The 18,698-nt window shown below is 44.1% G+C and overlaps 1 protein-coding gene across 14 annotated transcripts in view; it reads right to left on the bottom strand.

Moving 5' to 3' along the window:
* ASXL2 (ASXL transcriptional regulator 2) overlaps positions 1–18,698 on the bottom strand; it is a 109,187-nt gene that overhangs the window by 32,387 nt on the left and 58,102 nt on the right. The window contains exon 1 of one of the 14 annotated variants that reach the window (XM_030491004.1): positions 15,539–16,093. The exons of 12 other annotated variants lie outside the window; for them this stretch is intronic. In XM_030491004.1, the coding sequence (XP_030346864.1) occupies positions 15,539–15,575 (37 nt within the window). In that variant the 5' untranslated portion in view covers positions 15,576–16,093. Of the gene's footprint in view, positions 1–961; positions 4,129–15,538; positions 16,094–18,698 lie in introns of those variants that run through there. One more of the 14 variants, XM_030491006.1, reaches the window with a different exon arrangement.

Genomic DNA, 18,698 nt, shown 5'->3' with positions numbered 1-18,698 from the left:
ATTCTATTCACATTTTAATTTTTATGCTGCCTCTGGACAAAGAAAACTAATTTTTCAAATCAGGAATGGCAGCACAGGCTAAAGCCCACATCTGAGAAGAAAACTCAACTGGAGATGAGACAATAAAGCTGCATTATGATATTTTGCACATCCTCTGACTGGGTAAGAGCCCTTGGTGCCACAATGGCTGCTGTGCTGGACTGACAGCTGCAACCACAACAGAGTCTCAAGAACAAACTGGAGAACTGGAGAAAGCCAACCATGTTCCAGGTGCTTGAGCTCATCTGTGGGCCCCTGAAGTGAAGGGGGGATGGATGGGAGGATAAACCTGTGAGAATATACCCCTGCATCCTCGGACCCAAAAGCTCTCAGGGAGGTCACATCCTTTTAAGAACTTTGCACACAGCCAAGTGGAGGTACAATAAAGACATGCACGTGTAGAAGACGACTCCCGTAAGGAAGAGGCTTGACAAGCTGAGTTTTGTTTCCTTTAGATTTAAACAGAATTCAGTTAGTTCTGTCTTCACTTCGGGTTTTCTTATAATTTGAAAAATATGTGCAGCTGAGATTGATGCCCTTAAATCTTAAGAGCACTCTTGGAGGGAAGCTGCAGAAATAATTATCAAATGTAGAGGAACACCAGGAAAGCAGTGCTTCCAGTGAGGCACTCTGATATTAAACTACTCCATGAGTTGCTTTGCACTATTTCTTGTAAATAAGGATTTCCTTGATCAGCTTACGATTAGGGAAGATGGTGGGCCAGTATGTGGCAAACAAATTTCAGTAGATTTTGTGAATTAGGAACAGTAAACAGAATCCCCTCATCCCAAAGAGGCACACAAGAGACAGGATGGCAACGTCCCTTGATATTAAGTGGTAAGGACAGAAATGTGCTTAAAGGGCAGTGACAAAAAGCCTCTTATGTTTGAGGGTGCTGGCTTGGAGAGGCAATTAAACATATGCATCCATAGCCAGAAGAGCTCCAAACCAGCCAACTCCACACACTTGGCCCGAAAGTCACTGCGCCAGCTGCTCCATCACGAGGTTTCATTGCTTCCTGCTGTTGGTTTGGCTGGGAGAGGAGTTTGCCAGGTGAAATGTTAACAGTTCTCTAAGATGAAAGCAGATGAGATAGAGCGGAACGTGTGTCAGCCAAGCCTCATGAACCCTGACTCATTAGACAAACTCAGAATGGATCCAATATAGTCCCATGTCCCAGCTGCAGGAATAAATACCAGAGGAAGATCCATCCACAACCAATTACAGCTGTAATTTGTGGGACAGAGACTCTTTTACATGTTTAGACTTCTTCCTTGAAATGTAACTAACACAAGAGCATTCCTTCTAATAAATGAAATTATAACACAACTTTAATTATGTTAAAGATCAATTAAATTAGAAATTTCACTCTGGCAAAACATTTTACAAGGTATTTGGTTGTCTTAAGATTTGCAAATCCTAAACCATTGGTCAATCGATTGTATATATTTATAAAGAAACTGCTAACAGCAGCAAAAAGAAGGAGTAAGAATTATTTAACAATAATTTACCAAAGATGAGTGGCTCTTTTAGAAAAGTTGCAGTAAATTGCTGCAACTATCAAACACAGGATGTAGGCCAGGGATCCCTTCTAACAGAAAGAGTCCGACTGCGCAGTTTTATCCAGATGCTGCCTCGTGCCTTTCCTTTGTAGGATCCCAGTTCAGCCAACAATAAGGACTTTCTGCTTGGCCCTGTTGGATGAAGGAACTCAGATCCCACCATGCCCTCCCTGCTGTCACCACCCAGAACACGACCAGTGCACTGAAACTATGCTATCACCAAGGAAGCACTACAACTCCTAATTCTCAGGGTGTCAGGTACCAGCATGGTTCAGCACAAAACTGAAAATAACAGAAAGGGGAAGATGCTCAAAATATTACTTTTTTTGGTTCCTTGGATGTCTTGCCTTGCATAGGTTATTTACCTTTCAGGGTGTGAAATAGCAGGATATTTGTTTGAAATCACACTGGCTTCCACCATACACCTGCTCACTTGCCTTGGATACTTAATAATATTCTGGCTAATGTCTGTCTTTCACAAAGAGTGTCAAGTAAACAACCCTGAGAAAATACACAGACATAGCTGATCCTGCTCTGGGGCAGCAAAATTGCCTACAAGTGTAACATCCCTGTGAGCTCACACGGCTATTAGGCAGAACTATAGAGATCTCTGCTCACTCAACCAGCAATTTCCTTTTTGATTTATTGCCTTATCATCCCTGTCCCTGTGTGGAGCGCAGCTGGCTGCAGGACAGTGGGTTAAGCCAGTGCAGGAAAACACCTGGAGCAGCGCTGAGCCAGAGAGGAGGGAACAGGAAAGCAGAAGGAGATCTTAACAGTGAAAGAGCAGGGATGATGACAGAACTTGGGACTTTTTTGGCAGGCACTCAAGCAACTCCTAAATAAAGATTAAGATTTTCTTAAACTCATGTAGCAGAGATGACTGCTGGGCTTCTCAGGCTCTGGAGAGGTACGTTTTTTTTTTTTTTTTGTTTGTTTGTTTTTGGTTGTTTTTTTTTTTTTTACAAGGGACTTTAGGGCTAGGAGGGAAGAATTACATGAGATTTTAAGGAAGAAGTTCTTCCCTGTGAGGGTGGTGAAATGCGCTAGAAGTGAAGGAGAAATACAACTTCAATTGTTGGCAGAATCTGGGAATCAAAATACTTTCAAGTAAGAAGGAAAAAAGATATAACAGTTTGCTAAACCAAAATTAATCTGACAGGAAGAGTCTTTTGCTTGAGTTATGGCTGAAGACAACCAAAAGCAACCTACCCAAATGCCGCTAGTGTAAAAACACCACACAGACCCTGTATTTTGACACTGGAATAGGCTCAATGATGCAGGCAAAGGGCACGGCAGTGGTTCCTGGAAGAGCGGGGGTTTACTGCATCTCTAACCTTTTTTAAAGCTCAGATCTAATTATGGTTTCAAATACAATATGTAATAGAGGAAACTCATCTCTGGGCAAGGGAATCAATCTATTCTGGAGTCATGAAACTGTTCTGCTAAATTTATATTCAGGAGCATTAGGTAAAAATTCTACCAGGAATAAAAACTTTTTTGCTGGGTAACTGCTTCACAAGCCTCACCAAATGCTCTGGCTGCATGGGCTGCAGAAATCAATGCCACCTTATGAATGGCGAATGCATCCTGGTAATTCATTCCACCCATGAGGAGTCCAACATGTGTAATCCCGCTGCCAGGGTAAATTTGATTTATTATTTGTCACAGAAGTGGCGCTCTTCTGTACGCTCTTCAGGCATGACATATTTAATCTTTGCCTTTAAAAGGACCAAACCGCTGCATGATCATGTCCCACCAGCCAGCCCTGCGCCTGCTCTCCTCGCTCTGGCAGCAGAGGTCAGTGCAAAGCCACGTGGGCACACAGATGAGGTGCTCACCTCTGCTGGAGCTCAGAAGCAGGAGCTCTGCTGGGGTTTTGTCTCTGATTTTGTTTGGGCTTGGGAGAGGATAATAGGAAACAAAATTAAAATAGTAGATTCAGAGCTCCTGCTCAAGGGGTTGCATGTATTTCCATGGGGTTGTCTGCCTCCAAATCTACACATTCAGAAAGAAAAGGCTGCACTTTACTCATTTGGGAAGAAAGTACAGTTGAGCTGAACTAAAAATACAATACTCCCCCCCACCTATGTGCAGTCATAAGCTTAAAATAACCCAATTTTAAACAGCTAATGGGATCCAGATGTCTTACATGAAAAACTCTAGTGAAAGCCACTAAAACATGCTTTGAGAAGCACAGAAATGTCTCCGCTTAATCCGGTGCCCTTCTTTTTTACAGGTACGCCATTTACCAGAATGAGAACGGGAACTCGACCTTGAATTCATATCAGAACATCATCATACTTACAAGTGAGATAGCCATTTAAAAAGAGTTCTCCTCCACATGACTGTTCCTGATAAAATGAAGGAAGAAATAATGTCCAATTGCGACTTTCCAGGACTCCCCCTCCTGCTCTCACCCTGGGTAGAGCTGGAACTTGGACTGCTTGGACAGGGATCCCATATTCCTCTTATCAGATTAAGGGTTTATAAACATACAAGAGATCAACTGCTTGCTTTGCATGGAGGGACTGGAGTGTGTCTTGCACTTGCAGCTCTTAAGTACTCAACAAGTCTGGGTCTGATCACTCATGTGTCTCCACATGCCATCTCCTCTCCCAGTTTAAAGCTTTCTTTTAAATTTATTAATATGTGCTTTCTTGGATACACTGGGCAACTCCTCTGCTCTAGGAAAGGACATCTCAAACACTGACAAACATGTTATGGAAGAGGGCGAATGAGAGAAGGAAAGACATAGCTCTACAGCTCTCTGCTTTGGTGAAGAAATGAAGTTGGCACCAAGCAGCTCTGCCTAAGTAGTTTAATGCCACGAAGAGGATAGTACTGGATCACCTAGAGAAAGATCTGACAACCGAAGCTGCCAATAGTAACCAGACTCAACATAAAATACTCGAGGCACTGCCACTAAAACGTATTCCATGCATCTGTGATGGCTCTTCATCAGAGGGACGGGTCACTGAGGAGCTCTTTGGGATGCAGGACCAAGCAAAACCCTTCAGACTGGCTGCAGCACTCTCCAGTCTGGGCATGGGGACATCCATCAGCATTATAAACCTCTCGGGCAACATCTCTGTCATAAAGCCTGGAGATATCCCAGTTAATAAACCCCAGGCTTATCTAAATGACACAAATTTAGTCCCTGTATCAGTCCAGGCATGGGGAGAGCACATGATTATGGTTGTTATTCACAGTGTGCAGCACCTCTAGAACACCAGCCACAGACTGGAAGGCCTCGCTGCAGACAGAATGCGGGCAGAAGGAATGAGAAGTCCCCAGCCCAGCACGCTGAGAATCTAATTATAAAACAAATGAAACTAAAAGAAACAGTGGAAAAAAAAAAAAAAAGGCTCAGTAATTTGTATCCTTATCACTTCCTAAGATCAAGCACTTTCAAGTTTTCTGGAGGACACACAGCAATCACAAAGGCACAGCTCCCTGGATGTTCAAAATGTCAAATCATGATCATCAATATGTTCTGAATTTAGAGCTATTTTACTGATCCAAACATTTTTTCAGCTGTTGTACTGGAAGAAAGAAGAGAACTACAGTATTTTACACACACTCATTAAAAAAATTACAGCAGTAAGTGCTAATAACCTCAGCTGACATCCAATTAGCCAACATCAATGAGTTGTTGAGTTGGTTGGGGCTTTTTGTTAAAAACCAAACATTACAGCAGATGTGTGCCTTTAGGAAAAAGTCAAGGCTATACGGGTGAGTGATAAACCTGAGTTATCCACGATACACACTATGACAGCCCACGTAGTTGACAGAAGCAGTCACTCATCCCCAATCATTTATTCCCGCTGCTGATAAATACCCAACACTTCCTGAAAGTCATTTGACAACCAACCTTGGCAGCTGCCATGTCTGGTGTCAGTACATTACAGCAAAGATTTCAGTATTTGCTTTTTACTTTCCCTAAAATACAAGTTTCCCTGTCAAGAACACTTCCCTCTTTCCTAAAAAATACCTTTAGAGCTCAAAGCACTTAGCACTTCACCTAAACTTCTCTCCTCTTGGATGCTGAGAAGCTGAAGTGAAATTATTCAGGTCAAGGACTTGTGTAAAACCAAGAATTGAATTTCAAGAGTCCATCCTGTCAACACTTAATGACAAATTCAGGTGCTCACGTTTCTAGTGACAGCATGTGTGTACTTCAGGTCTATCCCTACAGTTCACCATAAAGGCAGTAGAGAAAACCCATCCCAAATTCCTAAACAATACCTGTACCACTTCATGATGAGAACAAAAGATAGAAACACAGGCTGTGAATATTAGCACTGATGAAGAAGAGCTACCCTTGTGTGGTAGAAGAGGTGTCTTCTTCATAGCCACCCATCTGATGGTCAGAGGCAGCCAGATGATTCCTGCTGTGAGGCACAGGCATCAGAGATGTCTGTGCCCCACAAGCATGCTGGGTACTAATGGCCAATGGGAGAGGGAGGAGGATGTGATGCCCCACAAAGGAAAAACCTTGTTAGGTGGATGGTTCTATATAATGATATAAAGTAGGGAGAATGTCTACACTGAAGCAAGGGAAAACAGGAAAATCTCCCTCTGAGCATACTAGTGCAAGAATTAATTTGAAAAAGGCCAATATCTTGATGTTCTCATGCCAGAAAAGCTTCTAGCCCTAACATTCAACTACTAAAGCAGCCAGTTTTGATGTGACAAATACCCAACTGATGGTGTTCAACTTTCCCGCTATCCTTTTGTTGCTCAGCTTGAACACGGCCCCTGCTCCAAGAAGCCTCAATATCGACCCTTGTCATTCCTTGCAGGTATTCTCTTTCTCTGGATCTCAGCTGATGTGCAATAGCCAGAGAACGAGGTGCCATTTCAATAGGTTGTTCCTCAAGTTCCGAGTCCTTTAGGAGCAAAATTTGCAACCTACAGAACAGACATTGAGTTGGGTCAGGCGGGACATGACCCTTGCCATGCCAGCATCTCCTGCTGTCACGCAGGGACACGTACAGCGGCAGAAGCAGCACCGCATCTTTTCTCCTCCACTTTTCAGGCATTCTGATCAAGAAAAGGAGCATGAAAATATTTCTGTATCACACGTGTGAAGAAGGAGATTAATCGTGCAACAGTACACCCACTCAGCGGGTTTGCTCTGGCTGTCATGGCCTGCGAGAGGAAATGAGGGCAGGTCACAGCCACCGCTCTGCTGGTGCATGAAGCTCTACAGACACAGTCATTTGAAACCCAGCATCCTGTCCACACTACATACAGGCTTCAGTAAGACTGCTTCCAATATGTACTAAAAAGCAAGGATGTGAATTTAAGCACAGCATTGATAAGGCCCTGTGGAAGCAGAAGCTGAGGCATGATTTAGTGGTGGACTTGGCAGTCCTGGGGTACAGGTTAGACTTGATGATCTTAAAGGTCTTTTCCAGCCTAGTTGATTCTGTGATTCTATGATCTACTGAGAAGCATGAGCAGCACAAATACAGCAACTGTCTAAAACATCTACCTTGCAACAGTTTGGCTTGGCAATGGCAACACCAAATTAACACCAAGAGAAAACCAAGGCATCCATGTGCTCATATGAAACTGCACCAGTGCATCTGTGTGCATTCATCACTGTTCCTAGGAACAATTGGTTTTAAAAAACTACAACAGAAATTGCAGCACACACAAACAAAGTGTCACCTCCCTGAAGAGCTTGTCAGAACCGAAAGCTTTACCTCATGGTGTCAAGCATGAAATGTCCATAAAGCTCAAGGGAACTTCTGTTGACTGGCATGACTGGTATCATTGTATTTTGTCTCTCACAAACTAATTCCCTTAATGAGGGTTTGTTGTCAAATACACAAGCCTGAATACAAACCTTAGGGACAGCACAAGTGCCTGCGAGGGGATAATTTAGTTATTGTGTGTTTCATGACACTGATAAGCAGTGATGCCTGGACTGTAGCAACACTGATGCTGACACATTTACTGCTGAGATGGCACTTACACAAGTATTTCGTTTTTTGGAGAAGAGCCATGAATTACCCACTACACTGAAGCCTCCTGATTTTCACCCCATGAAGTAGCATTTTTGTTCACTGGTGAAACCACACAGCTGACATGGAAACAGTCGATTTAGACAATTCAGGAGTTCTCCAAATAACTTTTATGCAGAGAAACTGACAAAGATAATACAATGCCAATGATTGCATTTAACACCAGCTCTAGGTGCCTAGCTGAAATATAAGCCTGTGGCTTGGAGTCCTAAATCAGGGGTCAAAACACAGTCAGTACAGATGAACTTAAACTGTTTCCCTGTATTCCCTCCTCTGCTTTTACCTACTGTCACTTCAGTGACATGGCTACATCTCCCCAGGCAAGAAACCTGTGTACAGCATCCAGCACAGCAGCCTCTGATCCATAAGCCATACTAAACTGAAGTTGAGACATGTCCAACTAAGAGTTTGCTGTCGGAGAGCAGGAAAATTCACTGCTGTTAAGAGACCAGTTTCTAGAGAGCACTGTCAAAAAAATATCAGAATAGAGCTATTATAGCTCTTCCCCACACAGTTGTTTGTGATTAACTCTTCCTGATTCTGTCCATATGGGAGAGATCGCTCAGGAACAGGGATTGATCAGCAAGGTCCACATGTGGAATTCATTGTCAGCAGCACTTCCAACTCACACCCCAAACTAATTTTCATTAATTTGCAAACGTACATTAAAAATAGCAGAGAAACATTCAATCCTGTCAGCTGCAACCGGAGCGCACATCAGGCCTATAGGCAGCTGCAGCACAGGCACTCAATGGCTGCTGCGAAGGGGCTGGCCAAAAAAATGCTCGTCCTGCAGTTTGACAATGGATTCCATGACTTGGAACTGAAAACAAAGGAAAAGCCAAGCTGAGGTACTTACGGTTCTGGTGAAAAACAAACAGCACTTAGAAACTTGCCTCCCTGACGACCCCCGGACTGCGCTCCCTGTGCCTGTTGCTTCTTTGACCTGTGCCCTTCTCCATGGCTGCGAACCGAGAGCTGCTCCAAAGCGCAGGCACGATGTCAGGGAAACAAAACTGATATTTTCTTTTTTTTCTTTCAGCAAGAAACTACGCAGTCAAATTTCAAGTCCTGGGCTGAGGCACTGCCATGGCAGTGTATTACACTGGTAAAATAAGGCTTTTAAGTGGACAAAAAAATCCATTTCCCTACACTTTATTCTCAGCAGCAGTTGAAGAGATCCTGCTGATGTTAAAAGACACTCCCCCTTACCCAGACAGACAGACAACCAAGCTGCAAAATTAAAGTTTGGCAAGTGAAAAAGGTCTGTAAAAGAAGATTGCTGGGCAGCCTTTGCTACAGGCACTCCCACTTCCATTGCCTCCCAACACCATTGAGGAGAATATGCTGCTCACAGCAGGAATGGTGGAGTTTCCCTGCACCCCCCAACTGCCACAGCACTACCAGGAGGGCAGAACAAATGCGGGGAAAGAATCCTCATCACACAAGGCCATTTGCTTCACACTTAATGAGATCCTTTTATTCAGAGCTATCAGCTGCTTCTGAATCAATGTGGTAACCAGCACAGTAAATCACAGATTCATATCACAGAATGGTGTGGGTTGGAAGGGACTTTAAAGCTCATCTAGTTCCAACCCTCTACCATGGGCAGGGACACCTTCCACTAGACCAGGTTGCTCCAAGCCCCGTCCAACCTGGCCTTGAGCACTGCCAGGGATGGGGCAGCCACAGCTTCTCTGGGCACCCTGTGCCAGGGCCTTATCACCCTCACAGGGAAGAACTTCTGCCTAAGACCTCATCTCAATCTCCCCTCTGTCAGGTTAAAGCCATTCTCCCTTGTCGTGTCCCTACAGGCCCTTGTCAGAAGACCCTCTCCAGCTTTCTTGTCAGCCCCTTTAGGCACTGGAAGCTGCTCTAAGGTCTCCCTGGAGCCTTCTCTTCTCCAGGCTTAACAAGCCCAGCTCTCTCAGCGGTGTTCCAGCCCACGGAGCATCTTCTTGGCCTTCTCTGGACTCACTCCAACAGCTCCACACCCTTTTTATGTTGGGGGCCCCAGATCTCAAGCATCTGGCTATAACATATGGAAATAAACTGCAAAGTCTTAAAAACATCAGTTCACGCAGCCTTATGTGGTCACCAGCAAAAGCTTTAACACTTATAAAAGTCAGGATATTACCGTGAGACATGTTTTGAGGGGAAAAGAGTTGACTACTGGACTAGAAGATGGCAAAGTTCTGAGGGCACAGGGAGTATGGCCATGCTGTGGTCTGAAATGCCAGAGACGGTTTGAAGCACTAATATTAATACTTCATTAGTACTTCATTTTAAAGGATTTAATTATTTAATTTCCCACAGTGATGAAAACTTGAGTAAATCTGACTGGAAAGAAGAACATTGCCAGAAAGCGCAAGTGAAAACCACAGGTAATTAGAGAGACATTCATTAGACCATCAGTAACTCACAGATAATCACATCACTCATTGGAAACATGGAATAGGAACATTCTTCTCTTAAAGGAGAAGCAAGGGAAACAACTAAAATAAAAAATGTATTATACATCACTATGTCTCCTTCACAGTTGAAGATGGCAGTAATCACTGCAAGTTTGAACTTTGCTACTATTGATGCTAAAAATGCAAAGAGACAGTTATGTGGCCAATATTTATTTGAAAAGCGAAGTGCTGGAGTGCAGGAGAAATGCCAGTTCCTCTGTGGTAAGCACAGGGCAGTGCTACATAACCAGGACTTTCAGAACATGTTAACCATTTCTTAAAAACTAAATTTTGGTAAGGCTAAAAATGTTTTTCTCCTCTATTGGTAAAACACAATGTTTTTGGTCACTCAGGGTAAACACTATGCAATACTCATCAACAAAGACTCCTCTCATCTCTACATTTCAATAGTGTGTACGTACATATATATATGTATATATATATGTATATATATATATGTATATATATATGTATATATATATAGGAGCCTATACATAGTGCTCCTACTTTAAATAATGGTTGGACAGGACATTCAACCAAATTCAGAACATGAATGACAAACACCATAACGTGGTCAAGTCCCATTAGAGATACCCCATTTGCATGGAGCTGGCGCTGCCACCAAAGCTTGACATGCATGTGGCAGCACGTTTCCCTGCTGTAACGCCTCACTGAAATACAAATGCTCTCAGCTGCCTAAAATACACTTGGGTCTGTGTAATAAACAGCGTTCCAAAAGGTTGGCAGGTTCTGCCCCTAACAGAAGACAGTGCATTGCTCCATCAACATGGTTTTGACAGGCTCAAGCAATTCTACCATGTGAGATGGTTCATCTTGAAAAGCTGACCTGGTCATAGAATCACAGAATGGCTTGGGTTGCAAGGGACCTTAAAGCTCATCTAGTTCCACCCCTCTGCCCCGGGCAGGAACACCTTTCACTAGACCAGGTTGCTCCAAACCTTGTCCAACCTGGCCTTGAACACTGCCAGGGATGGGGTCCTCCGATCAATAACACGTAGCCTGGTTTCCCTCCAGCATTTCTGAATTGCACAGTGACAAATTGCGAAGTGACACATCTCCTTAGCACATGTCTCTGCAAAGTTTGCTTTTTTAATGATTTCGGCAATAGTGAAAGAGGGAAGATGCCACGGCCAACCTGCCTGGCTAAAAGCTGCCAGACCCAACTGGTGTGTCCTGTTTGTCCTGGCGGCTCCTCAGAGGACCTGTCCAGCAGCCAAGTATTACCTGTGTAGAACAAAAATGTGTCTGACAGCAAACACCACCAGGAGGATGTCAAGATATCCAAGTATCATATTCATAAATTGTGTGGAAAAAATAAGTAAATAGTGAAGTGGCAAAATTTACTGATGACACCAAGTTACTCAAAGGAAAACCCATGGGCTGATGGACGACTTGTAAGAGAGGGCAAAATGACCATGGAGGAATGTTATCTTAGTGTTATAATAAAGTACGGTACAAAAGCCTCAGGTCAACAGTGGTCCAAGCAAGCAGAACACCAGGAATCACCAGGGAGGAAATACAGAACAGAAATAAAACATATACGCACCTACTTCTTGAAGACCACGTACTCTTTTTATACTGGCTCTAAATATATTCAGACGAGCTAGAAAATCCAAACAAGGACGGAATGGCCATTAAGTGAGGAATAAGAAGACCCTGGACCCTCTCTAGCCATCCACATCTTTTTTACATAGCGGGAACCAAAATAGAACACAGTATTTTCAAGTTTGCACCCCTTTTTCTCCTACAACACAGAGCCTAGAGTGGCAGGTCACAGACAACCTTTCTTGTAAAGATGAAATGCACCCAGCATATGGTTTTGTGGGTGAAAATTGAACATGACACAGTATGTGAGGCTGAAAGTCAAACCCACTAAGATCTTGTTTGACATGGAATGACAGAACAAACTGCAAAAATCTGCAGGGCAAGTCAGAGAAACTGATGTGATACAAGGGGAAAAAAAAAAAATCCCAGATGAGAAAGCTCATTCCCAAAGCAGCCCCTGCTCTCTCAGACAGGGCTGCATGTGCTCTGATTCATGTACCCACGTACTGCTGGTGACAGAAGGTGGGATGTGAGCTTGTCCTGTCAGGTACCACATGGCAAAACCTTCCCTGCTCCATATAAAAACTTGTACAACCAACTCCTGTATATCCTGACAGACTGTCAACTGAGAGGAGACTTCATTGCTTTGAACAAGAACATTTACATCACTCTGGGGCTTCTGAGGCTGGAGTGCCCCTCAAAGACTGTTGGTGTTCCATCTCCTATCACGTGGAAACCTACTCAGCAGAAAGAAACCCTTGGACATGTTCCTGCTGCGTCCCTCACTACAGAGCCTGCTGCCAGGATCAGAAGCAAGAGTTATTTCGAATTGTATTGCAGTGTCACTGGAAGGTCTGATCTGAATTACACGGAACAACATTGATACTCGGCAACTCAACAAACGCACAGGCACCGGGTTTTTTCTAAGCCTCTGGTTCAGAAAAGCACCAGAGAAACCTGCTGAGCACAATCAAAATGCATTAGCACAGCAAAGCTCAGGACAGAGACAGAAGCAGTTTTACTGCTTCTCCACTGGTCCTATGCAGCTGCAGCCACAAGCAGCAGCTTTCGATTCCTCTTTGCTCTTCAGGTCTTTGGCTGAATCCTTCCAGCCGCCATCCATTACACCCCCAGTGGCAGCAGATATGCCTGAGGGTGTGGGGACACTGCTGAGGACCATGCACCCTTCCCAGCTACCACAGCCAAGTGGCCAAGCTCCCACCAGGGCCCATGCTGCCATCCCAGACAGCACCTAAACAGATGATTAGAATAATCACCCCAAACCAGCCATCCTCCCCACATCAGTTAGAGACAGAGGGCAGGAGTGATGCCTAAGACTTCTCCAGTTCAGGACTATGCCACCGACTCCTGATAATATAACAGGGCCTACAGCTTCTGGCTGGCTCTTCTCCTTAGGGAAGAGGATCAGAAGCTGGGATGAGCTCTGCAGAGAGCGAATGCAGACAGAGAGCATAGCTTAGTCAGGCCAAGACCGTGAGCTGGGGATTTGTTAAAGTGCTGGGAAAGCACCGCAAAAGTTCACTTGGTAAAGCACAGACTGAAGGTGTCCTGCAGAAAACTGACCTACTGTTTCTTCATTAAGCCTTTGGGTTTTTAGAGGCTGAGGAAAATTCATGCACGGGAATTCACGCAAAAAATCTTCTACTGCAGATTCTTATGTCTATAACCCATTTTTCTACATGTCTAAAATGCCCACCAAACACAGCGCCGCACGTTAAGTGCCTGTGACTGCAGCTGGATGACTGGTGCTGAAACAACTTAAAAAACTGCTGTGAAGTCTGACAGAAACACAACTTCAGCCTGGAGAAGGCTTTGGGGAGAACTTAGAGCATCTTCCAGTGCCTAAAGGGGATGACGAGAAAGCTGGAGAGGGGCTTTTGATAAGGGCCTGTAGGGACAGGACAAGGGGAAATGGCTTTAAACTGACAGAGGGGAAATTTAGGTAAGATCTAAGGAAGAAGTTGTTCCCTGTGAGGGTGGTGAGGCCCTGGCACAGGGTGCCCAGAGAAGCTGTGGCTGCCCCATCCCTGGCAGTGTTCAAGGCCAGGTTGGATGGCGCTTGGAGCAACCTGCTCTAGTGGAAGGTGTCCCTGCTCATGGCAGCGGGTTGGAACTGGATGAGCTTTGAGGTCCCTTCCAACCATTCTATGCTTCTGTGATTTTTGACTGCTAGAGAGCGAGACCTCAGAGGCTGTACAGCCCACTATGAGAAACTACACCTAACTCAAAATCTAGATACTGTGATATGCTAGCCTAAAGAGAGGATACACTAACCTACATAAAGGAAAAAGGAATATTTTTTGCTTCATGTCTGTAGATTCCTTGGTAAATTGCATAATGTGATACTTGGGAAACAGCTTCCTCATGAGTCACGAGCAGAAGTAGGAATCGGTTGTATTTAGAAAAGCTGATATTTCTACCAAATCTTTAGCAGGAAGAAACAAAATGACATAACCCAAACAGAATTCTTTTTTTAAATCATTTTTGGCAGCTGTTAGGGGCACATGGGATCAGGCCCCGGGTGCTAGTTAAGGAAGCTGAGAGCCGCCATCACCACAGCAGAGCTCAAAGAGTAAAACGAGGTCATGCCTCTGCAAACTGGTACTTCTCTGCCTCCAGATGCCCAAGGTGTTCCTTTGTACTAAAAGATAATGCACAGACTTTCAGCTATAGCATATAGTAAATTCTATATATAGTTTTTTTATTTCTTATTCCTGTTTTCCCAAGTATACGCCATTGGCAGTGAACACAACATAGAAATTTAATTACTCCACCTATTTTCCTTCACTATCCTATTTAAGAAGAATTTAGGGTGACGCCCTATTTTAACCTTACTAAAATCTTCTATTTTCAGGAAATGACATTTTGCCAAATATAGTTACTTTGCACTTTGAACACTAATCTCGTCAAACAAAATTCTGACTGCCTGGGAGCCCCAGGAGATCCACTGGTATGTGTCTCCTGTAAAAAAATGCAAGTCAAGCCGATTGCTGGCTAATGGAGAAGGATCATCAATAACATTACACGGTTTGTTTCCCCTTTTCCCCATAAAGTTCGCTTTACCACCTGGTTTTTTACCCCTTTTTAATGCAGCAAACTTCAGTTGGGTTTTGCTAGAGGAGAGACCTGCTACTGCAACAGCTCGCACAGACAGTAGCAGTTACAGAAGCTAAACAAGATCCTTCTGTTTCAGAAGGACTCTGATTAGAAAAGGCACACCACAGACATGTCAGAAATTCTAGGAAAATCTCATTTTGACAGCCATTTTCATTGCCAGAAGCCATGAAAGTCCAGGCAACTCTATACTGGAGCCAAACGCCTTTTAATTATTTGTACCCACCTGCGAAGCCAGCTGTAGGTGCCGACTGCGGTTCCACTCCAGTCAACCAAAGCTTTGCAGCTGATCACAGGAACACAACTAAGTTATACATGTTTATTTTCAGACACCTTAAGGACAGACCATCTTAGTAAACTTGAGCTCAGGCACAACCTTTGGTGTACAAATGAAGTGTACACAGACTGTATTTTCACATTCATGGCGTGCACTGCAACAAACCACTTGCGAGTTGTCCTGCAAAACGTACTGGTGATAAAAGCAACTGTAATGAGGCACTTAGATTTGAAGTTTGAAGATGATTTAAAACAACACAGAGCCCAAGGAGCCTTGTTGGTATCTTTTTTCCAGAAAAAGCTTTGATTTATTATCAAACTCAAAAGACAACACCCGTTTCACTTCAACGCTTAAGAAAAGCTGTCTGCCTTGCCCCTGGTCAGCATAGAGGAACCCCAGCCAGAAAAAAACCTCCTTTGAACCCAAAAGTGAGCATCTGCTGTAGTTACTGCCGAAACAACTGCAACTTACCTGCAAGGGGAACTGCACAAAGCTGCTCCATGAACATCGCTGCTGCTTCAGCTCCGCAGTCAATGCTGCTACTGGTTTCCTCTGCCTCTGGCTCAGGCGCAGAGGTGCAGGTGAAAACGTGCAGTGCTTCTTTTTAAACCTCTCCCCCTGTGCTGCTGACTGGTGCCGTGTAATGCCCATGTGGGTCTACAAACGCACAAAGGTTTCCATCCTTTCTAAAATCAAAGTGTCAGTTTTGCTGCTGTCAGAGTACTTTATTTTTGTACATATAAGGAAGTGGCTGTTGATGTTATCTGAATGTACTTCCTGTTTTATATGTATATGAGCGAAAATAATGTCACGTTAAGCTAAAGTGAAGTCTCAAAGAGCTCAAGTCAAAGCCTTGAAGCAAAATAATATGCGTGCAGCTCATCTGTTTGCTGTCTACCCCAGTTTGCATTCACTTGGTTGATCTTTATCACAATTCCGTACTCTCACAATAAACTATCATCCCCAATCCTTGCAAACCCAGCAGCTGTGCCCTGCACAGCTTTCTACTGAAACTCCCAGGATCAGTCGATCTACAAGGGGCTCACAGGGTGCTGACAGACCAACCGCAAACATCACAAAGGTGAAAACACAACCAAAGCTAGGCAATGCCTCAAGGCAATTCTGGCTGAAACTGGGCTATTATTTAAATTAAGTGACTAGATATTTAATTTTTTTTTTTATTTGTTTTGTTCTGGTTTTTTTTTTTTTTAGCAAGGAAGGAGGATTCTCTGTGGTTTTTTGTTGCACAAACAATCCAGGAAGCAGCCGTGTAGGAGTGCACATTCCAGAGTTGATGCTACACAGCCCAGCACTGAGGAATATTTCTAATTGGAATTTAATGATTTTCTGGTTATTTTAAAGAGCAAACAAATGTACCAACAAAAAATAAAACTCGTTTTGAAGTAGAAACTATTTTACTCTTTGGGACCTTAACAAGCTTGAGAGATGAACCTCATTGAGCTCAACAAGGCCAGCAGGTCAAGGGAGGGGATTTTTCCCCTATGCTCCACTCCAGTGAGACCCCCCTTCAGTCCTGCGTCCAGCTCTGGGGCCCCAACATAAGCAGGATGTGGAGCTGTTGGAGTGAGTCCAGAGGAGGCAACGAAGATGCTCTGAGGGCTGGAGCACCTCTGCTATGGAGACAAGCTGAGGGAGCTGGGCTTGTTCAGTCTGGAGAAGAGAAGGCTCCAGGGAGACCTTAGAGCAGCTTCCAGTGCCTAAAGGAGCCAACAAGAAACCTGGAGAGGGGCTTTTGACAAGGGTTTGTAGGGACAGGACAAAGGGAAATGGCTTTAAACTGACAGAGGGAAGACTAAGATGAGATGACATCTTAGTAAGTTCTTCCCTGTGAGGGTGCTGAGGCCCTGGCACACGTTGCCAGGAGAAGCTGTGAATGCCCTATCCCTGGAATGCTTCAACATACTAGAACTTAACAGGCATGTGAGTGCCAGCAAGTCTAAAGTACCTAGCTTTAAAGAAAAATAAACAAACTGCTATCTTCTTGGATCCCAAACGATATGCTCATCAGCACGAAGCGCTGCAGGAGTCCCCAGGGCTCCCTGATGTGCTTGGCAGCCTCCCAGCAAGCAGGGTGGCAGAGGTGGCACCTAGGGACAGTCAAAGTGGTGTGGCACTGCTGCCCTCCATCCTCACTGTCACAACTGCCAGAGCAGGATGAGACAGAGAAAAGGGAGAATAACAGAAAAAGGAAACACACACTGCAAAACAAAACCTCAAGAATCTGCCAGCACAGCAAAAAGGCCCTTGGGGGAAGCCCCAGTGTGGTCGCTCTCTTCCTACAGCAGATCACTGACACAGCAGCATCAACCAGCATCGCACAGGGCAAAAGAATAATGCATGGCACACTGCACAGCTCCGTGTTCTTGTTTTGCTGTAAGAGGGAGCTTGTCAGGAATGATAAGCAGCGTTCCTCAAATTGAGGCCACTTCCATGGCTTTGGGGGGCTCCTGCCTGCTGGAGCAGGCTCGCCCCAGCCCAACCAGGCTCCGATCCACAGCAGGAGGAGGGGTGTCTAGAACCGGCAGGACCTGACCTTTTCTTAGTGAAATTCAGGTAATATTCCAACCCAAAAACCAAGCTCTGCATGTGTACAGTGCAAAAACTGCCATCCACAGGTTCAGAGAAGCAAAAGACTATTTTAGATAAGAGCAGGTCATGTAGCTAGGATCTATGCAAAGAAACATATGTTCCTGTTCCTGTCCTCCCAACCCCAAAGCAACATCAGAATCTCTTGCATGACACATATGAAGGTCACATCAGAATCCGTGCACACAGGTTTCAGTAGGACAGGGTATTGTCATCATCCTTCAACACCCCATAAAAGCAAAAGTTTGCTCACCTCCTCTCATAATGTAATTGTACAGTGTACTTACAACTTTAATGTTATGCAAATTGCTTAAAAAACAACCCCCCATATCAAAACCTTTTAAAGAGCAAAGTACCAGGGAACTTATTTATGCCTTCAAAAGTTCTTACGTGTAATATAGGTCAGAAAATTATATTCTTGCATGAAGCTGTTGATTTCTAGCTGAAGTAGTTTTAGGTTTGGTTTTTTTTTTTTTTGTTTTGGGGTTTTGTTTTGTGTTTTAATAAAGAAAACAAGCAAAGTTCTAAGGGTAAAACACATGCCACTGGCAAAGACATCACTTAAATAAACCAGAACAGATTCCTAGAGGAAGAACTTATCACAGATCAAAGATGACTCAAGATTTAGAAGTAAACTGGTCTGGTTTAGGAACAGAGTAAAGGAGTCTGCTTTCAATTTTGCGGATCTTGACATCCTGCAGATTAATAACCGATTAAATATAACAGAAGATAGAACCAGTGAGGCTGCCCTGTGGTGAGGGACCAGTGGGGTGTCCAAGGCAGCATGTTACAACCCATGCCAAGCAACCTACACGATCTGCACCGAAACACAGCGTGCAGGCATATGATAAGAAGTTATTCTGCATAACAAAGATTAAACCAGATTGCAAAGAACAGCAAGAGTATTTCACACACCTCCTGAAGGGGCACAAAACAGCAGGTGTAACTCAAAGAAGATAGAAGGCAACATGACCAAAAGGAATAACAAATCAAACTTTACTCCACTCTGGTGAGACGCTCCCTG

This window comes from Strigops habroptila, chromosome 6 (genome assembly GCF_004027225.2).
Source record: "Strigops habroptila isolate Jane chromosome 6, bStrHab1.2.pri, whole genome shotgun sequence".
Taxonomy (NCBI): Eukaryota; Metazoa; Chordata; class Aves; order Psittaciformes; family Psittacidae; genus Strigops; species Strigops habroptila.
The sequence above is the reverse complement of the archived record's forward strand: the minus strand, read 5'-3'. Positions and strand labels throughout refer to the sequence as shown.